The sequence below is a fragment of the Anomalospiza imberbis genome, chromosome 1 (genome assembly GCF_031753505.1).
Source record: "Anomalospiza imberbis isolate Cuckoo-Finch-1a 21T00152 chromosome 1, ASM3175350v1, whole genome shotgun sequence".
NCBI classification, from domain to species: domain Eukaryota; kingdom Metazoa; phylum Chordata; class Aves; order Passeriformes; family Viduidae; genus Anomalospiza; species Anomalospiza imberbis.
The window spans coordinates 124,123,637-124,148,162 of NC_089681.1; the positions used below are offsets into that span (position 1 = coordinate 124,123,637).

Sequence of the window (24,526 nt, forward strand, 5' to 3'; positions counted from 1 at the left end):
TTCAAAATCAATATTTCTTTTCTATTCTCATACCATGTCATCTCAGAACAGTCCATGTAGGCTTTGAGGAAAAAAAATCCCACAATTTTGGGCTGTCTTTTATTCCTTACCTTCCCCCCCATCCTTTCCCACCTCCTAAGGATTGTAAAGGCTATACTATTGCATAGCGTTCATGTGATTCAAGTAGACCATTAATTGACATGCAGAATATTGTAAGCTTTAGTTTGGAAGAGAAAATAAGCAATTTTCTTCATTTTGCAGCATGAGTTCTAACTGTTATTAAAGTGCATTTGTCATTGCATATTTTCCAGTAAAGGTGACAGATTACTTCAAAGCTGGTATTTTCTTTTTGTTAAACAAGATTCTCAAATAGATCCATCTTGCCCACGTATTCTATTCTTGCCAGTTGGCTTTGAAAGCTGGTGCTTGGTCTCATCGTTCAGAACAAGCTTCCAAAAAATGAGGTCCCATGCTGTTTCTATCTTTTGAGCTAGTAGGGGCTGGAAGGATCTGATCTGAAGCCAAGGCGAAGACTGAATTGATGGAATCATATATAACGGCTTTGCCAAGTGCTGCCCAGTCATGAAGTCCCACTTTCTGGGAATGAGCACTGATACAAGGGGTGGCAGAGCATTCTCTGTGTTAAGAGCTGTCCAGAGATTTTCTTTTCTGGACTTAGAGTCAGGCTGCCACATAATAAAGAACTAGCTTTTTATTGAACACTTTTTCACACATTTACAAGTTGTTACCTTATTCTGCATACTGCTTACCCATTTTCTCCCCAGTTATACACATCCATTTGAAGAGGAAAAAGCTTTCTGCTCGTTATTGCAATATTACACATATTTTGGCCATATGTAATGTATCATTGCAGAGGCATGCTTGCACATTCAGTATGCTTACTTTGCATACTGAACTTGCACATTCAGTATGCTTACTTTGACTCTGTGTGCACACACAAATACCCAAACACACATGCAGATTGTTTCAGGTGAATGGTCACTATTTGGCATGTCTAGGTGGAGCCCAGCTGTCTTTAGGTCTAAATTCTGGATCTTGAAGGAGTTTTAGTTTTCTAGATGCAACTGTAAAATGGAGAATAATATCAAGATCATGTATTTCTTCAAAAAAGATACTTGACAGGAAAGCACAGATTCCTCCCATCCCCACTCTCCCTTCCCTTCCTAGCATCTTTCATTTGTAAGGTAGTGAAAGTTCAAGTCTCTTGTCTATGTTCAGCTTTTCTATAAACTGCCAGGATAGTCTCTGAAACCACAGTGATGATGCATATCTGTGTGTCAGATATCCAATTTGTCACCAACTTCTTCCAATATCTGGCAGAGAGCAGGACCTAAATGAAATCCAGTTGACTGGAGCTCAGCTAAGATCTGATAGAGGTGACTTTGATAGATAAATGGTTGAAGAACCTGGTGGAGTCTCTGTAGATGTAATCTGTTCAGCCACTTTTAAATCAGTCCACAGCCTTCAAGTCTTGCTCATTTCTGCAGCTGTTGCAGTGGTCAGAAACAAAACGGTTTTTTGCAAGAGATCATGTAGGTTGGAAACAAGTGCAGATCTTGCCTCAGTCGTCCATGCTTGCAGTCACTTCTCTCTTCAGCTGTAGCAGTCTTATGTATTTATAGGCTTTTTATTCAAAATCATTTGGAACAGTTTAGATGGAAGTACTTGATTACCAGACTTTACTGTCCCAGCTTCTCTTCATCTGTCACCTCTCCTACACGATGTTTTTATTTCAGGTTCTGTTAGTATACGAGGTTGCGTACCGCATCCAGCTGCAGCACAATAACCTCTGGAGTATGAATGAATGGTCAGCTATGTCGAGTGCCTGCTTCTGATGACTCCTGAGCATCTCAAAGTTACCAGTAAAACTTCTCATCAAAATATATAGTACAATGAAATTGAAAGAGCACACTGCTTTGGCATCCTGATGTCTTTAATCTGATGCTTATTAAATGATTGTTAAAATTCAGAGTGCAGCTGTCTACAAAGGTCTAAAGCTCAAATTATAATGATCTAGAAATAAATAATCAATAAATGCCTTCCAGAATGTGGAAGGCTATTGTTTCATTAGTTAAATGCACATTTTTGAAACCTCTTTGGACAATATATATAAAGCCTGTCATTCTCACCTAGAAAGCTATAGAGAAAGTATTTAGTTTCATAGCTCATTGCTTAAGATATGCAAATACCTATACTGAATGTATGATTCAAATGTTAAAGTGACTGTTGCAAAAATAAGGCATTTCAGCAGTCATGAACTCACAATGTTCTGCTTGGGTTTTTTAAAAATGTTTTCTGATAAGAGCAGCTAGGTCACTACTATCACCTAAGACATAACTAGCATTTTACACTCTTTGACAAACTGTTCAATAAACTGTTTAAAAGCAGATTTTTTTTTTCACTAATGCCTACCTGTTGTACTTATAGCATAAATAATTTGTTTGAATCATCAGGTGAGTGCTGTTAAGTTATAGTGAGCGAGGAAAATGGCAAAAGCATGAATTAGGGTCCCTGTCCTTAAGTGTATTTCAGTTTGCATTTTGATAGCAGTTTAGAAATGTTATCGCCTGTTTTGTCACAGACATAATTCACATCTTTCTTCAGGCACTGTAAACAAGAGAAATGGTTTAATGGCTCCATAAAAGGCACTCTGTGCTGATAGCTGAGATTAGACCCTTTAGTAATGGATTTTTGTGTGTTGGGGGAAGGGGAGGGCTTGGCAGAAGTAAATGTACTGGAAAAGAATCTTGGAGAGACTCTGATGTATCTGAAGTGCCTGCTGCATTGCTGTATGTATCGAGAGATAGATTTAAAGTGTGACAGTGTTGCCTTTATCAGTACAGGGGCCTTTTCTTCTTGCATCTGAAATTTTACCAAGTATTATCTTGGTTCACCTGAGTCAGTCTAGTACCTGGAGATGCAGTGGTATCAGCTTAAGTATTTTTACATCTTCTGTCTTTTCATCTTGCTGTTGAGTCAAGTCCGCTATAATTCAAGTGTGTTCAAGAAATCTCTCAAAACTTACATTTCATATTAACAATTTTGCCTCAATTGATGATAAAAATTAGTGGATTTATTTACAGAATTGTGTTTAGAGAATGATTTGAGAGCATAAATTTGAAAAACAGCTCAGAAACAGCACATTTAGGCCATGACTTACTGTTACTTTCTTTTCTCTTCAGGTACTCAAAGTCCTCAAACATAATACATGTGAATATAGTATTACTTAGGAGACATCAGAGTTCACTATCAGGAGCAAGTGTGGTACAAAATCAACTGCTGTCAATTGATTTTATACCATATAGTAAATGTTCTTGACCCACAAGTGTGGATAGGACATCTTTGTCTCTTTGGTCAGTGGAGTGAACATTGCCTGCCATTAGCCAACATCACTAAATTATGAGTTATATTTCTTGGCTTTTAAAAGTATGTTTAAAACCATTCTTCCTGAGAAATAAGATTTTATTATGTTTTTTGGGCAGGAACCTAAAGTTTGAAAGTTAAAATGTTACTTTTTGTTCAAGGGAGAAATGACGTGCCATTTCATATAACATATTCCTAATTTCTTCTTCATCTTCAATAATAATCTCTTAAATTGAAAAATACTTTAAGCCATTGCTTAATGCAGTGCATTTCAGGGCTTTCTCAAAAGAAGTAGATTCAGTTCTGTCTGTACAGAGGTGGTACACTTCCTGTTTCTCAGGCTAGAAAGTGTACATATCAGACTCCTCTGAGACAAACCAATTCCTCCTTTGACTTCAGAGTTCTTAATAAAATTGGTCTTCATTTGAGTGGTGTGGTTATTAATTCTTTGGGTGTTATTATGAACAAAATGTTCGGGGATTAGGCTGTTGACAGATAGCAAAGTAGAACAGCACTTCTGAAGGAGGGATGGCAAGTTCCACCCTGTGTTTTTGCATGTTACATATGAGTTTATTTTGTGGTGAAATCATTATTGCTTTGTATAAAATCTAGGTCTGTACAACAGCACATTATATATAATATGCAAGCCCTTTTACTCTGCAGATATAAATAGATATATTTATGCACACAGATAATGCATACAGTAATGTATTATATCTTCATCCATTTTCTACAAATGGTAGCAGTCCTGCTTGCCTTATATCTGTGTGCTGGCTTTGGAGACGCTCCAGACAGGGTCTGTGGGGCAAGGGTCTGTTTCTGATACTGATAAGCCTGACTTGGCTTGGTAGTTGAGATGAGGTGTTGAAGCCATCCATCTAAGTACACATTGTAAGATTGTTTGCATTTCAAGTTCAGAGGTAGTTATCTGTAAGTAATCACTCGGGATGAAATCTTGGCCCTTGGTCACTGTTTAATAAGATCATTATTAAGGCAGAGAGCCCCTTACTTTAATAGGGTTGAGACTTGTTCTAGGTTAAGTAAAATGAATTTACCATCAGGAAGAAAGAAGTGGTAAAGAGCTGGTTGTTTAAAATGTCATTTTGTTAATATGAATGTGTTGGTAGCTGGTATGCTGCACTAAAATTAGATTGTATAAATAAGCAACCCTGCTCTCCTCAAAAGAAAGAGGATTGAGAACTTAATATAAAATCCAGTTTAGCAAAAGAGTGTATGTTTTAATTCCTTTTTAACAGTTGCACTATAGAATGAGTGTCATACTAAAATCAGAAGTGACGGGTGGAGGATTTCGGTGGTGATATGAAAACTGCTTTGAATGTTTCAAATTTTATTGTTAAAATAAGTCTGTTGTCTTCAGCCACACTTAAGACATGTCCTGAAAGGGTAGGTAGCCTTCAAGAAAGCCCCCCAAAAAAGCAGAAAGTTTTTTTCTCAGCCTTTTTTTCCTTTCTAACCCAAAAAGTGTACGCTTAAGGAGTTACAGATAAAGCTTAGCATGGTGACTCTGTCAGGGACTGCCCGAGGAAGGCTTTAAATTTTACAGCTACATTATCTTTCTGGCTGTAGTTAAGATAAAGATCTAATATAAAATCACTTTGATCTGTTGTGCTTTCTCTAAATGAAGTGAAGGTGTTAACCTACTTGATTTGATACACTTTACCCTAGCTTATAAAGCTGGGAGGAAGGTGAGGTAAACTTTAATTAAAACTACAGCACAGATGCCTTCTAGCACTATGCCCTGTACCTTGCTAGGACTGTACAGTAAGCAAAATAAAATGTACCTCGCAGTTGAGGCAGCAGGCTGGAGCCGTGTTCAGTGAAAGTAATTTAATTAGTGTTGATCATGACTCCAGATGATGGTGATTTGATAAGGAATAATTTAGTACTTAACAGCCTTTTACATGCACCAACTCCATGTGGGAAGGTAAAGCAAATTGCACAAAATGAATGTGCTGCTTTCACTTGTGCCTGTGCCAGTGAGCTGGAAAACTGCCTGTTAGCAGACGTTCAGGCTCTCAGCGCTGTGATGAAATACCCAGCCAGTTCTCCGCACAGGGCTGTAGTGTGGGAGTCTCTGTACTCCCGTTATTTAAAAATAAATAAGGGAAGTAATTTTTCATAACAGATTAACTCCAAGGAAGTAGCAAAGTAAAAATAAAAAAAAATAGAGCAGCATGTGGCCTTTGTGCAAATATGTGATACTGGCTTTAAAAAAGAGTCTTGTTGCAGTTGTGTTTTAATTTTTTGATTCAAATTAAAGAGATTGCCTACCTTTGCATCAGAGCCAGAGTTGTGGGGCCCATCATGCACATTAAATATATGGCATGCATTATTTGACCAAGACATACAATGGAGAGTCAGCAGTAAAAGTTCACTAGGAACATCCTGAAACAAACTACTGGATATCAGCCTGCTTTGCAGTTGCTTTGGAAAGCTGAGTGAGCTGCATTTTGCCATATTATTAAATCTGAGAATCACTTTTCAAGAAGTTCATGTGGGCTTCTTTTTAGTGCAAGTTCAGACAGTTTTATTCAGGAAGAATTCTTTTCTTCTTGTGATGTTCACATTTTCCATGTTTCCTAAGTTGTGCTGTGCATATGTATTTCTAGATGTATTATTGTCTGTTTCTCCTTTCTAATCTTTCCACAACTGATATTATCCGCAAAATATAATAGCTGAATAGGAGTCTTCTGCTAACTCTTGTGAGTTTTGTGAAAATATGTGTCAAAATAGAATAGTGTTATGTTGCAGATGACTCAACCGGAAGGCAATAGTAGAAGCTGTCATGTAATAGGGTACAAGAGGATCTGTTTGTGAAAGAGTTCTGTGAACATTGCCTAACCATGAGAAAACCCATGGCAAAAGTCTGGAATCCAGACCTTACTCACAGATGCCAGAGTTTAATGGTTCTAATGCTCACTTCTTAGAGAACATTTCATTTATCTCCCCACTGAACCCTGGCATGTGTATGCAGATGCATTAGTATCAGAAAATATGTGGTCTATAACAAATCTTCTTTACCAAGTTCTGGTGCAAGAGAAGGGGTAAGGTGCTACTTGATGGTATACAATGATAGCCTACCTTTCTGCTGAGATTCTCTAATAGGAGCTGCTGCATGTGCATGGATTTTTATGCAGATACCAGTTTCTATGTCAGGCCGGAATGTGATGTTCATACTATGGTCTTTTGATGACAACATCAAAGTGATAAAATTATCTCTGAATTCTGAGTTCAAAAATGCATTTTATTTAAAACTTGACAGGTGTGTTTTCAAGCCATTACATACCTGTCTTTTAGTCCTTTCTCCTCCTATCCACTAAGGTTTGTCAGCATCAGGTGAACTTTGAATTTTCTTCGGCTTTAATTTTGGTTTAGATTGGATATGAAATAAGGAAAGTTGTCTGGCATAAACTAATTTGCTGGTTAACCTTGCCTTTACCTTTGGCCTTTCTCTTAGTACAGACCAACTTGTGCTTCTAAATTAATGCTGCATTTCTGTCACACCCCCTCTGGGGTTTTTTTTGGCTTTTAAAAAGTATGTCCTTTTTTTTTGTGTCTGTATCACATCTACTATGGAATTTGGTCAGGCCAGGATTTTATCTTGTTTATTTTAAAGAAAAATTACTTAAACCATTTCTTCTGAATTTTTTAAGATGTTATTTGTAATTAAAAGTGCATATAATCATCCAGTTTCAAGGGTTTTTCTGCAAATTTTCAAGCATTCTGTGGGACAAAAACATTACTGATCATATACTGGAGGCTGATATATCTCAAATTTATTTTGGAGTCGTTTGTGTGACACTCTTTGAAGTGGACTACTATTGCATTTATAGCTTAAAGCAACCTCTGATATTACTTAGAAACATTTGGTGCCTGGGAAGTATTTTGCCTCTGACAACATTTACAGTAGTTAAGCCAAATATAAGTGGGCTGTTATTTTCCTGCTAATGAGATGGGATGCTGGCCATCATTCTATTAAACAATGGAAGTGATAATAGCCAATGTGAAGGATCTCTGGTGTCTATTTTTCAGTTGACACTCAAAGAAATATTTGAAATGTTTATTTCCTATATTGTTTTTATTATTACAATTGTTTAATTAATCATGTCTTTAATTAGCAGTGCTGAGCTTCCTTGGGAAAGTTAATTGTTGATATTGTACTTGGGTTTTAATTGCATTCTCCTTCTCTTTCCAGTGGCTTTTCATGGTCTCCCTGTGAAAATCAAGAAGGAACCCCATAGCCCATGCTCAGAACTTGGCTCCGCTTGCAGTCAAGAGCAGCCATTCAAGTTCAGTTATGGGGAAAAGTGCCTGTACAATGTCAGGTAAAGTAATTAGGAGCATGTTTGCAGTGAGAACTGCTGGCTTAAATGAGGACTGATGAAAAAGTAATAAAGCCATAACAGAGATCTTATAAAAGTTACCTCTTCAGCAGATAACAGACTGATGAGATAATGCATTTAGTTGATGAACACTGATGGATTTGTTTACAGTTGTGTCAAACACTTACATAATAATTTTAAAGCAGTGTTTTTCATCAAAATGCACATCCTCATTCCTCCTGTATGGGAGCTAGCCAGAGTTTAAAAACCCAGGGTACAAGCATGAAATAGAAGAAAGGAGTATCGTGTTTTCTGTGAGCTGTGTTGAAAGTACTTTCAAAATGCATTATGCACATTACGAAAGAGAGATCTGTGTAACAGGCAAGGGATTGGCAGGTCTGAGCACCACATTAGGTATTTGACAAATTGTGCAGATGTTGTATGTGTATATTTCTGGGTGATCACCTTTTAAAACAGTGTTTCATTAGTTGCATTCAAAAGCAAGTTGTCTTCTTTTATAGGCATAGATAATAAAAGCTTTATTTATTTGTAGGTGGTGGAGGGGCTTGATACCTCTTCATTCCTTATTGACTTTCTTTTGGTTGCATTTATGTGCCACTCCTTCCTTTAGTGTCAGCACTGAAGGATTTCGTATTGATATTTCAGTCTATTTTAGAATCTTTTATCTAGCTTTGATTCTCATTAATGTAGTATGAAAACTGTTAGCACTTAAAGCATTATAACATTTAACTTTTTGGATATGAATGGGGAAAAAAAGGAAAGGACTGGCACTTTTGCTGGTTATAAGGAGTGATTTTGGTTTCAAAAATCAAATGAATCCATTGATGGATTTGATGCGTGCTAAGGGACCTGGCTTAGAATAGTATGCAAGCTTGTGCTTACTATATTCCTAATGTCTGCATTTCTCCTGGTTAGAAACGGGGATGATCAAAGTGTTCTCAAGTCCTTTCCTGAAGTGAGACACCCTTGAAAATAACATCTATGTATTTGTGGGACCAGCAGTTTATGTTTGAGAGAGAGCGGGGTAAAAAAACCTGTTGGGAGAGGCTGCTGACATCCTAGTATGGGTAGCTAAGCCAGCATACCATTGTTTTTCTGGGTCAGATCCCTTCCCTCTGGCTGTATTGTTTTACTGTCTCACTTTGTGGTTTGTGCAAAAGAAAAAGAGCCTTGATAGGCACTGTCAGCTCTTTGTGCTCTAGTCCAGGTGCTTCTACTTTTAATTATTTTGTATACCTCCTGTTAGAATGTGACTGTAAGATTGAGTCCTTTAAAAATACATTTCTGTGCCTCAGATAAGCAAATGTGGTGCCGAATCACTTACCTCTAACGTGACTTGTGCATTGCTGTTCTTAGTGTAAAGTTGAGAATTCTTCTGCCCCAAACTGGTTCATAAGTTAACTATCACCAAAAGCTTCTAAATGGAGCACTTGTGGTGATTTTTTTCTGGATGTAGATGCTATAGTTTTGGGCTTTCTTCTTTCTTTGGAAAAAATAACCTACCTTGCTTTTCCCTTGCCTTACTAATAGTGCCTATGATCAGAAACCACAAGTGGGAATGAGGCCCTCCAACCCACCGACGCCATCCAGCACTCCCGTGTCACCGCTGCACCATGCCTCCCCTAACTCCGCTCAGACTCCTAAACCTGACCGGGTTTTTCCTACCCACCTCCCTCCATCCCAATCCATTCAAGACAACAGCTTTCCTATGGATCACAGGTAAAACACAAAACATGTGAAGGACCCATGCAGTTGTGGCTCTTATATAGGGGAGTACTGGCTTCCTGCCCACAGCTCTTCTCTTTTAGGTTGGGGATCGAGGTGGAAACCAGCAAGGTTCATAGTGTCAGAGATGTGTGTGTTTATGAAAGGCTGGCACCCAGCTTGGTGCACTAGTGTATGAATTCATATTGACAGTGACAGAATTTAAATTACATGTTGGTTCTGTCTTGTGAGGGTGATTACAGTATGCTGGATAATCTCATCTAGGCTCCCTTTCCCACGAAAGGTTGGACCCGATGGTCTTTCAAGGTCCCTTCCAACCTGGGCTCTTCTATAGTTCTGTGATTCACTTGAGGCTAGAAACTCCTTCAAGGTGATGAAGTCACTAGCAAGCATGTTCCTAACTATAAATATCTGGCCTCTTCCTAAGCAGTTCACCTATCTAAGGGATAAGTGGCCATGTTGCAGTGTTCCCGCTTCAGAATATTCTTTCTTTAGAAGGCTGGATCATTTTTCCAAGCCCTTTTGTAATGTAGCGTTTAAAAAAATATGCCAACATAAACTGTACTTAAATAACATTAGTCTGAGTAAAAGCCACAAGAGTTAGAGACTAGAATTAAAGCTTAAACTGTCCTTAAGTTACCTTGTTTTGTTTTGATATGTTAGAAATCCCCAGACAACTGTCTTTCTTAGCTCAGTTTTGCAACAGATATGCTCAGTGGATTCCCCTGGTTTTTTTTCAGTCCAAACACTTGTTTATGGAATTCTATTTACCCTAGCCTTTATTGCATGAACCTGTTTTTGTATGCTGAGTTTTGATTGCTCTTGAACATTTAAAATTCCAGTGGTGTGTAAAGATATATATGTTCAAAAAATTGTTTTACCTCTTAACTATTATCAAATTAAGAAAGACCTGAGAAGAAAAACATTTGTTGGGAGTGTGATTTGCATACTTCTGCTCTAATAAGGGCTGTTATCTCCAGGGATTTGTGCAGATCACATTTGAAGGAGGTTGCTAATGTTACTATTGCTGTTTTGTGCTCTGCTGAGATAGCTTTAAATACTACCAAGGTTCTCTACAAGCCCTTCTGGCCATCAAGAAACACTGAATTGGCCCCCTCACCTGTCACAGTCCCCATCTCCTCCCCAGCCATGGACTGTGGTCTAACCACAAAGGCCCCCAGTGAAGCCAGGCAGTGGTTTAGATTACAGGATGGTGGATAAATGTGTTCCTGTACACAGACCAAAGTCAAGCTGCCAGGAGACTGAAATTGGCAGAAGCTAAATGGCTGATGTGCAGAGAACAGTAGTAAGGTTTTTCAGATGAAAAAAATCTTTTGTTTTAAAGCAACTTGTAAAGAGAGCACTGAACCTGTATGCCAGCCCTAACTTGACTATTCATAGTCATTTGCATACATCCTAGTATAGTTTCTGTACCCACAACCCTTGCTCTGTGGAAGCTTTGTAGGCTCTTTACATGATTTCTGCTCCCTCCCTCCTGTCTTTGATATCCATGTTCTTTAGGGCATTTTGCACTAATGCTCCCCTTCTATTATAGAATATCATGAGTTCTAGTTAAGTCCAAGATAACTGACTCAAGGAAGAAAGAAAAAACAAATTCATCTCATTTTCCTCCATTTTTAAAGAAAGGTGGAATTGTAGTGGAAGATATTTTCCCCCATTTTCTTATTTATTTTGAATCTTGTGTATGAAGCGAATGTGTACTCCAAATTTTTGTGAAATCCAAATTTTTGTGATTTACAAGGTGAGATGCTACTACAATGAGTGTATTCAGAAAATGTCATTTAAAAAATTGACCTGCCTATGTGAGTTCATATATGCATCTATAACTCAAGGCACAGGTTTTTTGGAATATGCATTGGTGGCATAGGATAGCATTAGTATCTAGTACATACAGCCCATACATCTTCATACAGGCCGTGAATATATGAACGATAAGTGGTCCTAACAAGTACCAACAGGAAACAAATCCACTTGTATAAACAAATGGCTTGATTCCATACAAAGCTTCCAGTACAACAAGTATTATTAACTTCCTTTGAGGCTTTGTGAGTGAGCCTGTTTCTTATTTTATCTTCAAGTTGCAATTTTCTGATTCACTCCTTGACAGTTCTTAATGATAATTTCTGCTTCTTTTTTTGGCTAATGAAAAAAGGGAAAAAAGGAAATGAATGCAGTGCCAGTCAGCCTAACTGTTTCATAATACATTTGAGTTTCTAAGTTTATTTGCTGCAGGTGTAGGTGGAATTGCAAACCCTGGTGTTACAGCGCAGTACTCTTTCTACTGCAAAAATTGTAGTATTTACAGCAGCATTGGAAAAATTCATTTTGTCTCCACTACTGCATTGTAATAATTTCTATCTCTGTAGTTTGCACAGTATTTATAATTAAGCTATGATAGTAAATATTTGTTAGAACAAGTTACAGCAGTATTATGACAGATGGTAGTAGAGTTTAAATTGTTGTAGAAACATGTACTACCTATGAGTTGATAGTCAAGGATTTTATTGCTTGTGCAATCAAACCCGTGTTGTGCTTCACTCACACAGTTTTCTTCAATAGAAAGTCTTCTGCATGTATGAACCAAAGCTGATTCAGACCCGAAGTACAGGAAGCTCAGGAATGATTAGGTCTCCATTTTTCTTTGTGTGACAATAAGAAGCTTCCAAAGAAAAGCACAAGTGACTTTTTTTTTTAAGTGTCTTGTTTATAATAAGTGATAACAGGACTAGTAAGCAGTTTGTTGCAAGAACATTGCATTTGCTGTTGGTTGGTGTGGACACATTATTACTGCTGTGGTGACTACTACTGTGGTAATCTGCAGGAAATAACAGGAAGACATCATGCAGTTCATCAAGGCCCAGTGGCAAAAAAGCATGCTGGTATTCTTCTGTATGATTCTGAACCTGCAGATATCCAAGTAATTCCATTCAGGCCTTTTAGTTCAGGTAGATAGGTTTTATGAAAGAAAAAACAAGCATAGATTATTGAGAGTGGCATTGCATGTAAATCCAGATAATTTGAAACAAAATTCTCTTATTTTTTGCCTGCTGAAGAGCATTTGGGAATAGCAAATGGCAGTGTGGCTTGTACAGATTACAACTTTCATGAAGAAATCACTAAGGGGAAAAGTTAAGGCAGGAGAGTAATTAATTGTCGTAGCAAAAATTTGTACCCTCTTCTTTTTCTGGGGTGCTGACATTCCCTTCCTGTTACAGCTGGAATGCAGTGCCATCCTTGCAAGTCGATCTCTCATGACGCTACCCCTGAGAGGACAGAACAGTGGACTTTTACCCTGGAATTTTTCCAAATGTTAGAGCAGACAATAGTCTATTAAAAACATGTTTATTGTGGTCAGAATGGTTTCTGTGTAACAGTAAGATGGGTAAGAGTATATTAGAGTACGAGCTAGCATTTGTGAAAGAGCAGAGAACTCTAACTACGCCTCCTTCATGTCACTGTGGTAGAATGTCAGTCTTTCTACTGTTTTGAAGCTGGTGCATTTCCTGTTTGCCTCTTCTATTGAGGGAAGATATTGAAAGCAAAGAGGATGTAGTGGGGACAGGTTGTAGAGCTGGTATTAATAGGTGGGATATTTGTTTCTTTGCTTGCCGCTGTTGAACAATGACAGTGATCCTGATGGGAGAACTTGACATGATCATAAGCAAAATGTTTGTTATTGAGAAAGTGATGCAGCCACTAATAATGACTTCTGAAGATCGTTGGCAAATGGAACATAGCTGGAGTCCTTTACATGACCTCTTTAATTTGTGTTCTAGATTTCGCCGCCAGCTCTCTGAACCTTGCAATTCTTTCCCACCTTTGCCTGCAATGCCAAGGGAAGGGCGTCCAATATATCAGCGCCAGATGTCTGAACCAAACATCCCTTTCCCACCTCAAGGTTTTAAGCAGGAGTACCATGATCCAGTTTATGAACACAACGCTATGGTTGGCAGTGCAGCCAGTCAAAATTTCCCCTCTCCTCTGATGATTAAACAGGAACCTAGGGATTTTGCATATGATTCAGGTAGGTGACATTCTCCTTTAGTTCTGCATAGCAAAACAATATATGACTCCAAGCCAATGCTATTCATGTTTTGATCGTATGAATTGAAACTTGCTCTTTTGACACATCTCACAAATTATGTCTGAGACAGCTTACAAAGTATTAAGATTGCTACATAATGCAGTGTAACTCGTGCCACCATTTCTTGCTCTTTAAAGGGCTTAATTTTCTAGAAATCTCTGTCCAGAAACATTAAAGAAGTCGAGGAAGAAAGTAATGGGTGCAAATTTGCTTTGTTAAGAGGGAACTTGTTCTGTACTATCTCATCTTTGACCTCTGAATTTGTGTGCTCCATTTTATGAGTTCTTCCGTTTGTGTGCCAGAAATAGAGAACTCTTTCTCCTTTTGCTTGCATTACTTTAAATCAGGAGCAACTCCACTGAAGTGGGGTTTATACAGCTATAAAACTGATGAGGGAGAAGAATCAGGCAAATTGGTGTCAGCTCCTCAGTTTGTGCATACTGCTGTGTTTTGTGGAGGTACATAATCTGAGATGCCAGGTTGCTGATGTAGAGAATACGCTGTTGCTATTAATAATGTTTATTATGATTGTGCTTATGGGGCAACTGGAATGGAACCTTATTGCTCTACAGACAGTACAAAACAGAGGAGGTGGTGGCAGAGTCTGCTCTCAATAGCTTCTGATAAAAATAGAAAAGATAAGCAAGAGGAAGGATAGAAAAATAAATCAAAGGATAACACTGTAAATGTTTGACAAAATTTCAACGTAATGTTTATATTATACTTGGGAAAAGAATGAGAAAATTAAGAAGTAAAAAAAGAAATTTAGTAATGAGTATCACGTAACAAGGCAAAGGAAGCTACGAAGAAGAAAGCTGGAAAAGTGGTAGGAAAAGAAGCTGAGATTAAAACATGAGGAGTGCTCTAGGTGGGGTTAAACAGTTGATTGGTATGGAGCCAAGATAATGCAATCAAAATGTTTTTCAGTTTTAGCGCAAGTGATTTCTGCAGCTCCTTTTCAGTGTCTGCCTCGGTCCTGCTTTGTGCATGCCACACTGTTAGAAGGGAAGGATTTCAGCATGTCCCAGCTGTGCTTCTGGAGGAGGGTGCATTGCTTTCGTACGCATCCATGCTGACTTGGGCAGGGGGAATGGATGGCTCTGTCTGACTTCAGTCTGACTCCCCCTTCTTCCTGATGCTGCTGTACTCCCAGGGCTTTCCTTCTGGTTCAGTCTTTGGCTAGATGCTTTTGCAATTTATTTTCCAAAGGCTATATGACAGCTGAGTTGAAGTGTCCTTTGAAATTTTAGCTCATGAAAGGCTATCTTGCAATTTGATATAGTGTAGAACAGTTTTTAAAATTTTCTTTCTCTAGCTAACTTAACACTGTCTATTTGGTGGGGTATTTTGTGGTTTCATTAATGTAAAGTGCTTGTTGAAGAGTTGATCTCAATGTTAAAGTTGGGGAATTTGGAAAGTAGTGCTGCTTTTTCCTTTGTTATTCTTAACAAGCAAAAAACCAATCCTTAGGAAAATTTGAGTTAGCCCTTAACAGGGAGGGGACCAGGGGTGAAATATTTCTCCAAGCTGAAATATAAGATAAGATGAAAGTAAAATGGAATGAAAAGGATCAGATCCAGAACTCAACCCATTCACTGATGGAGGTTTTGAGATCTGTGACTTTGTGGAGTTATGTATCTCTGGTCCTAGAGCATATGGGACAGACTTTGTAGTTCATGTGGCAGTAGGTAATTAATGGGGGACTGCAGCTTCAGGCACTGCCAGTCCCTTGCAACCTTCACAAGCACCGTTATTAATTTTGCTAAATTAAAGGTCAAAAAGGCCCTTTTGTAAATATGCTTCTTATTTGGCTCAGAAGTGGGATCTCCTTATTATACTCTTACTTTAAGTCTGGATTGGCTGCTAACATTCATCTTTCTTTGAAATATTCTGTATGGAAGAAAACAGGAAATTTTATTCTGAAATGAAGATGTACAAACTTGTATCCAGTCCTGTCATGTCTATTTATTTTGTGCCAGCAAGAACAACATTCCACTTTATAATAATTATCTTCAAGCAAAATTGTTGCTTCTTTTGTAGATGAATGATTAGTTTTTAAAAATGTAATAGCTGTGTAACCAGTGATCATGAAAAATTAATCTGTTGGTATCAGGAAGTACTTTTATTGGCCTCAGAATCACTGCATTTAAGTTGACACATCTGTACACTCCATAAATTGCAGTCAACAACTGTGGTCTGTTGATATTTTGTCTTGTTACCATCTGTTCTCTAGAAACCATCATTTTCCATCTTTGCTAAGAGTACATTAAATAACCCCTTAGGAAACATAATGTATTTGTCACTGAATCATTGATTTCATTTTTCACCTATGGATGTTCAGGGAAGGAGGAATGCCAGATTAAAAAGTCTTTTTTTTTCATTGTATTTTATTGCAGCTCACATAAGAATATAGAAACATATTTAAAAAGTTCATTGTAATGCACTGAGATGTTCCTTTTGGGATGTTTTTGAAAGGGGCTCGTAAAAGTTCATCGCTTTTGTGCACTGTTCTTTTATACTTTGTGGGAAGCTGATGAATGAAAAGCATTATTATAGAATGATTACAACTCTATTAAAACATGACATTAATTATGACATGGGAAATGGCAGATCAATTAGTTGTAATTGTAATTGCAGGTATGCAATTTCTACTGCAGAATAGAGATAATGGAGATGTTTGAGATAATGGAAAAAGAAAAATGTCAACAGAGTAGAGGCTCTTCCTTATCCATCCACGCTTCTAGAAGTCACAGTGAATCATATAGGTTCAATCAGACATTTTCTGCTGTGGATTTTTTTTTCCATGTCTGACAGTCAGATGTATTTAGTACTTGATGGTAAATCTGGCTACTTTAGTCACAGAAGTGTAGCCAGGGATATACAGAGCTTTGAGATTTTGCATAATAATGAATACACTCCAAACGCTTCCAAAGGCCTTTGTTTACAAGACCTAATAGTGGGTATTCCTGTACAGTTAGCACTTCTAGAATTCAGTAATGTATTCAGTTACTTAAACAAAAAGGCCAAACTTGATCTAGCTTGTCTCTTCTGTGCTTTATTTTTGAGCAGGATCTTCACAGGCTTAGCCCTTCCTACATGATGTAGTGTATTTGCAAATATAGTAAGGTATGACTCTAGCTGTGTGTGCATCAATTAATACTAAAAATAAAGTTTTAAAGCGACATCTTAAATTATTAAATCTTATATTTGGTTTTGCCCAATTGAAAATAGTTATTTTGCAAAATTGAAATAGTTATTTTGGTTGAGAAATTTTTATAATCATGACTTTAGAAACTGAAATTTGTCACACTGTGGTAATGGAGATGAATAGAGGAGGAACTGATGTTTGCATATACTACTTAATGATTGCCAGGAATTTTTCTATTGAAATTTAGATAGATTCAGTACTTCCTGAATGTGTTAGTAGGCATTAGTAGGGCTGTTCTCACAGTTTCATTTCAGGGTAGCCTTACAATTAATATGCTTGAACGGACCTTAGAAAATTTGGATTCTCTCCCTGTCACTTCCAAGACACTAGTCACATCACTTAAAGAATGAGCTCTCCAGACAGAATTACTAACTTCCATGTCTTTCTTTCTGAGTTGCTCATCCCTTTTATTCCTGAAGCCTCACAAGCAAATACCTTGTGTTGGCAAGTGAGAATGGGTGGAGAATAGCCCCTCTGTTAAGAGAAATGAGCGGAGGCTGAGAGACAAATCAGGTACATAAACTGGTTTGTTTTGGATACCCAGTTAGAACTGGGTGATTTTTAAAAGAACATTATGTACTACTTATGTTCAAATCCTCACTCCTAGGGACTTTCTTCATGTTTCTAGATGAAGAATTATGGGAACATCAGATAAGGGTCTCAGTATAAGCAGTATAAAAATACATAATGCCAGAAATCTGGCAGAAGCAATGTGGCTACTTTGAAAAACCTTGTTGGAGCTGGAACGGGCTTTACTGGGACCTAAAGCTGGCCGTTCAACTCTATTATTTTTTCTTTTCTTGAAAACTTCTGCCTCAGTACATAGACAACTTCTAGCCCCTGTAACAAATGAAGCAGGGACTCTGCCTGCTAAGCTATTTGCAGCATGGCTCTCCTTCCCACAAAGAGCTTTGACCTGTGCTCTCAAGACAAGAGTGACAGAGCAAAAGGCTGTATCATATTTGCAGCAAAGGATTTGTATAAAGTTTGTGCAGGAAGTTGTTAATTATGACACTTACTAACCTCCTAAGTTTGCTCTTAGAGGTACAGAATGTTGGTAGCATTCTGCCATCCATGTTATAAATGTATTTACCTAATGACAGGAAACAGCATAAAATGCAAGAGTCCTCTTAATTACCTGATGACATGCTTTTTGGAAAGCAAGTCAGTGGGTATTAATGCGGAAAAAGACCTGTAGTAGCACATTCTTCCCTAGGCATCAACCAGTGTATTCTTAAATTTGGGAGTTTGCAGGATAGCGTAAGAGAAAGTGTTGAATTGAAATTTCAAAGGGGAAAATTTTTTTTTTCAGGTTATATTTATTTGCAGGTTGATTCCTCCTCCTCACCCCCCATTTCTTTTTAAACAGCTTGTTATTCTACTGTACTTCTGAAGGCAAAATTTAGATATTTAGAGATGCTAGTGTGAAGAGAAAAAGTCAATTGGAGGCAGTACTGGTTTGTTTTTTCCAGGATATTTTCCAGTGCTGCATTAAATGCATTGATCAGTGCAGCATTAAAAGTGACACAAGTCATGGTGCTTCCACTACTGTTTTTTATTATATTGGCTAATTTTTGAACTGTGCTCTAAAAATATAAAGTTCTGTGTGATTGCTAAGTATTATTACGTCTATTTTTCCTCCGGGAGATTATTTCACAGACAAATAGACTTCACAGTTAAGAAATATTTCTTAATCATAAGCCTAAATTTTCTTTGATCAGTTGCATTCCCTTGCTCATAACTACATCTCATGGAAAACAATTTATTGGTATTAATGTACCACCTCTAAATCACTATAGATGGATTGTGTGTGTGGATCTGTCAGTGTGACTCGAGATTTTGTATCTTGCTTCAAAAGTCTTCCAGCTGCTTACTCTTTTCCTCAAATTCTCTCCAAGTTTCCTTTTTTCTTTTTTTCCTTTTTTTAATCAGGCTGCAAATACTTGCAGTATTTTTGAACACATTTTTATAAATGCTTTGTGAAACAGAAATGACTCCATCCTTTTCCTGGGTATGGTGCTTCAGTACACACATCTCAAAACTGCATCTCCTTATGGCCTTAAAGAAATTCTTATACACAGAAGTACAATTGTTCTCAATGAAAATCCAGATGGCATAAAGGCAGGAGGGGAGAAGGGACAGGGTTTTGCTCTTGAGTTAGGAAGTTTAAGAACTCTCCCCACCTCAATTTTGGTTTTGCAGTTTTCCCTGTGATTTAAAATATTTCATCCTTGTGTTTTGGGAACTCGTCTTTGCTGTGTTGCTTCAGTGAATGATATGAATTTTGTTCAATAGTTAAGCTACACTGGACTTTGTACTTGCTTTTAAAACACAAATCTGCTGTTGGACTGTATGGCGGCAGAAAATAAAAGCATCTGACGGGGAAACTTGGGAAACCTGGACTTCAGAAGATTGCTGTGAAGGGCAGAAATTTAACTTTTCACTTGCTGTCAATCTGCTGATTTCCTCTATTCACTACTTCTTTCTGAAATAAATCTGTAGTTAGAAATTATTTCATTTTGCAATGTTATCTTTGTGAACAAAGGAAAGCCTGAATACCAAGTTAATATGAGTATATAAGCAGGAGACCATATATGTATTTTTGTTTTCAAGGCAGACAATACGATCTGAAAAATTGTCCTGCAGTCCCTGTTTTTCAAAGAAATGGATAAATATCCTCTAAATCTACAGTTACAGTAAGTGGCACTGGCTAATGATTTGATTTGAGGATTGAGAGCGCAGTCTGGATTTACTCTTTGTGCATTAAGGCAGGTCAAATGGACACAGGCTGCATTTTAAATCAGTAATGGAAGGCTGAAGCCTGCCTTAAACCAATCACATCAGCCTTGCCCAAGACCAATTGATCCCAAGAGACTGAGCCCTGTGAGCATAGCTTTTATATGAATGGACTCTGTGCAGCCTGAAGTTTCATTCATAAAATGGATGCTGAAGGGAAAAAAAAAAAAGCCAACCCACACACGCCAAACCCTGGAATGTCCATTTATGCGGAGCTGAAGGGTGTAGTGTTCCCTCAGCTGCTGCTTTTGCCAGTTGCCTTAAAGTAATGATTAATGCTGCTTGGCCCTGCCTGCCTGCAACCTGACACCATTTATGGCCTTGGTGTGTTTCTAATGTATAGTGAATGAGAAGGCTACATTCTCAAATCAGAAACATAAACAGGAACTGGTTGGTCTGAATTCCATTCAAATATGTCACTTCAGCCGTGCAGTGTTTGTCCAACTTCGATTTTACAGGCAGGGAATGGGGCGGGGGAGAAAAAGCAACACAGACATTTTTGCAGTAAGATTACCAACAAAAGGAGCGAGGGAGAGAGAAAATACTGCTGTCTTTTGTTGAATTCAAAGGAGAGCAAAGTTTAAGATACATTTTACAGTTATTGAGGTTAATAAAAGCAAATACATGATTTTAAAGTATGCTCAAAAGATCAGCTCCATGTGGAATTTCAATTCAGAGCTGAATGTATGAGCCTTTGTTTTCCTGTTCTGCTGTACAAAAAGTTACACATCACCTAGACAGGCTGTTGACATCTGGTCTCACAAAATGCATTAGATGTTGTCATAGATCTAAAAACCGAAGTTGTGGAAAGGAAGATGTTTGCTTAAGGTTTTTTCTGTATGTGGGTAATATTTCCACTTAGACATGAGCCAGTGGGGCCAACCCTAATTCTCTGACAAGTTTTTGTGAAATGAGGTGTAAGAAATTAAACTTTAACAATTTTAATTAGCTATTTTTAGAAGGAAGTGTATGTGTATCTATGAGTGCACTTTCTTGTAAGTTTGTTTTTTTTCCTAGATTGCTGGCACAAAGGCTAGTGAGAGAGAAAATGAATAAAACCTTCCATTCTGAATGTTTCTAAATTGCATAATAATGTGGGAAAAGATTGCTTAATTTTTAAATTGATTTTTAGAGAATTTTTATCTGTTTTTACCCATGTAATTTCAGTGCACTTACATTTTTTCATGCTGAATCTGCTACTGAAAAAAAAATGCTGACTTTTGTATTGCCAGGACTTCACCAATTTGTAGGACTCTCTTCATTACATAGCTTGTGAGGGGATAAAGCTTTTAAAGGTGGTTGAACTAAAACTTGATCCACCAGCATTTGAGTAGTGGATCAATTGCTCAAACAATTCCTGTATAAGGAGTTTGTCATTAGTTCCAGTATTTTTACCTGAATATCTCCTTTCTGGGGAGATATGAGTTTCAATCTAAATGTGTTCTGCAGGTTTAAAAATCCAAAATAATAATTTGTTACTTCTCCCTGCAAAACACAAGTCATGCATTTTTCTTAATGACTCCTGGTGCTACCTGAGAGATTTGTTGTGACCTTGTTTGAAGAACTGCTGTTCTTACCTAAAAAGGTCCTGTTTTCTGGTGATTTCACTATTATCTTCACCCTTGAGCTGGTCTGAACTTCTCAAGGATGTTGTAAACAGCTGCTTTCCACCAGGAGGCTGAATGTCCAACACTCGCATTTTTAGTGGTGGATGAAGTGCTCCTTTGTAAACAGTTTGTCAGTTCTCTTGGAAATCCATGAACAGAAAAGTTATCTGCAGTGATATTGTGATGTTTTAAGTTTAATGCCAAAAGTATGATGTGTTCTAGTTCGAACATTTTATTTTTAAAAGGCTACTTTTGTCTCTGAACTTGGTAAAAATCTCTCCCAGTACACCAACCACCTGCTCATGTAGCAGAGAAGTTCTTGTACTGTGCAAGGGAAGCTCTGAAAGGCACCAAAGGGATGGCTGGTGTGTTCACAGGGTCAGGCTGGCACATGGGAGTGACACCAGGTTTGTCCCAGCTACCTGAGGGACTTGTGCATGCACTTCTGTACCCAGTAGCACAATGGGAGAGAATCTGCATGTGCTGCATTTCTTGTCTATGGGAAGACAAAGTGGCACATTTAAGTCTATCTGTATAGACACACAAACTCTGAATTAATGAAATAGGGGTCAAAAATCACATAATTACTTTTCAGACCAAAAGGACAATTTAGAAGGACATGGTATAAGTGAAATTGCAGGGTTTCCAGTGAAGTCCCTTCAAAGTTTTGGGGAACAGCTCCTTTTGAAACAGTCCATTATGGAATCTGCTTCTAATATGACTTACTTGGTAATAAACTGTAAATGGAAAAGTGGGCAGGAAAACAGTAAGAAGGTTCCGGTCTTACTGTCATCACTTTGTTTTAAACCTTTAGGGAAATAGGCATGTTTCACTATGAGTTGAGTGTTTGGGGAATTTGATTGACTTGTTAACAGGCTCCCTGGCTAAGGCAGCTGCCTGCCAGTGCAGCACAGTTTTCACCTGAGCTGCCACATGGCAGGTGAGGCCAGGTAGGCAGTTCCCTTCCTCTCCCACCCTGTTTCAGATGGCCTGTGCCTTCTAAGGCTCCATCTCTACATCTCTCCCTCTGCATGTGCACACATACAATGCAGTGCCTCTGTATCACACTGTGCTTTGTCACCAGCCCATGGGGCTGTGCCCTGGGCCTCCAGATCTTCAGCTGATGTTGATAAAGTGAACTGAAAAGTAATTCAGAGTTAGAGTGTAACATAACAACCTGCCCTTCAGTTAGGGAGGCTGTGTAAAGTCAGAAACAGGAATGGCTAAAGAATAAATCCTGGTTCAGGTTTCCAGTTCCTGCTTTGCTCTGCTTCATTCAGAAGAAGACAGTCAGTCGCTTCATTCCATAGAATACAGTCTTGTCACTTCTGCCTTTGCCTGCAGAAGCTCCATCTTCCCTGTGTCTATTTGGGCTAGGGACACAGTCTGAAATTCTGTTTTTTTTCTCTGCAGGGTGAGATTGTAGGAATGAAATCTCATCCTTATCTCTGAAAAACAATCAGAAAAGAGGATTTAAGGATTCTTTACCTGCTCTGAGTTATACAGGGCTGAGACAACATAACTCCTTAAATTCTGACATGATAATTAGTATGAACTACCTTACCAAGGGACCACTCAAGTGTCTTACTTGATAATGAAACTTAGAATCTGTGCCTGCTAAGTTCTATAGCAGATTTTTCTTGTCCTGAGAAAGTCTGTTTGGGCATTTTCTACTTGGATATATTTTGATGGAGGCATAGCAGAGCTTATTTCCTTATTTTTCTCTGTGACAGTCTTGGATGAAAAGGCATTTTTACAGTGTCTAGATTACGTGTACTTTTTAAAATAGCACCTATTGGGAAAGGAATGCTTTCATGGTCTATGATATAAGACCATATTCATTGTTTTAAGATGGCTGATACGTTTCTGCTAATAAGAAGAGCAATTAAGAATGACCCCCTAAGTTTTCCAAAAGAATAATAAAAAAGAAGAAATTTTTTTACATTTCCATATTTTTAGCTAGTTTTTGTTTTGTTTTTTTTTTTTAAAGCTGTTCTGCTGTTCTTGAGCTGATGTAACCTTACAATGTGAATTACTTCATTAACAGTCTGAAATAAACTTGTTGCATGTCTAAATCCAGGTACATTTTTCTTCAAAGATCAAAACTTGCAAAAAGATGATAAATCAGTCATCTCAAACACTTAGATCTTGCCCTGGAAGTATTTCATGCCTGCTTCTGTCTTATTTGTTGTCTTGAAACAGTGGTTTAAGGGGAAGAAAACATATAATTGCTCTGTAATTTCTACACTAAAATGTTTTCTTTTGAAGTAGCTCCGCTTAGCATGTAAAAATACTTCTGGGTCTTAGTCAAGCAGTTAGTACAATTTAAAACTGCAATACTAAATTTCATTGGTTGGACTTTTTATTAGATAAGGTAGAAATGAAAGCAGCAGGCAATTTAATTAGCAGTAATTTTTCTGGGCAAGTCATTACTTTGATGAACTTCAGAGCAATGTTTATGGCTCCTAATTAACCATGTTAGTCATTTGATTGAATAATCACTTTGGAAATGTTTCTACAATTTGATTAGAGTCTGACCCACTCTGATAGTCATAAATTAACTGATAGCACTTTAGGATAACAAGACTCTAGTTACTTTGCGAGAAATAAACTCTTTGTTGCTGTATTTTTTTGGTCCTCTGTGGACTGTTTAAGCACAAGCTAACCAGAAGATTAAGTAATGTTGGTACAAACAATGCTTGCCTTAAAGAGACTCCAGATGTTAATTATAATTGACTTAGGAGCATGGGAGATGAAACCCCAACTTGGCTAAGAAGACAACTTTGTGGATGCATGCATAATTCTTTATTCAGTATACTCTGCTCTGTCACTTTGCAGGAGTGGAGTTCATGAGTCAAAAAGGGCTTTGCTGCCAATACTAGAGAAGTCTTACCTAAAATAGAAAATAGCATCTGTTTCAGTTCTACAGCTTCCTCTTTTTTACGTAGATTTTTCCATTCTCCTTAGAATTCAATCTACTTGCTAACATGAATGATTCCTCGCAGGTGAAGCACTGCTTGTAGCCTTGACTTCTAGTCTGCAGAGCTATACTTGACTGGGGTGAACACTGAGTCACTGATTCCTGTGGTTGCTCAGAATAGCTGCCTGAGACATTAGAGATTCTCTAGGCCTGAGGAGGCAGGCACCGAGCGTTTTATCAAGAGAGGAGGTAATGAAGAGTTTGGCACAGATGTGCCAGAGAGACCATGGACTGTTAGAGGAAACTTATTACTGCCCTGTGTTTCGCTTGTTTGTGAAGTCAGTGTAAAACCTCATTTTCTTATCCTGCCAAATCTTTGATACTCATCACTAGTCAGTGAACAGTGAAATTTGGAAT

At 37.9% G+C, this 24,526-nt stretch overlaps 1 protein-coding gene across 11 annotated transcripts in view; it reads left to right on the forward strand.

Moving 5' to 3' along the window:
• The window catches only part of ETV1 (ETS variant transcription factor 1), a 116,535-nt gene that overhangs the window by 76,326 nt on the left and 15,683 nt on the right, over positions 1–24,526 (forward strand). For all 11 annotated transcript variants that reach the window (XM_068209972.1, XM_068209965.1, XM_068209979.1 and 8 more), the window contains 3 exons: positions 7,601–7,730; positions 9,279–9,467; positions 13,271–13,518. In XM_068209972.1, the coding sequence (XP_068066073.1) occupies positions 7,601–7,730; positions 9,279–9,467; positions 13,271–13,518 (567 nt within the window). The remainder of the gene's footprint in view (positions 1–7,600; positions 7,731–9,278; positions 9,468–13,270; positions 13,519–24,526) is intronic.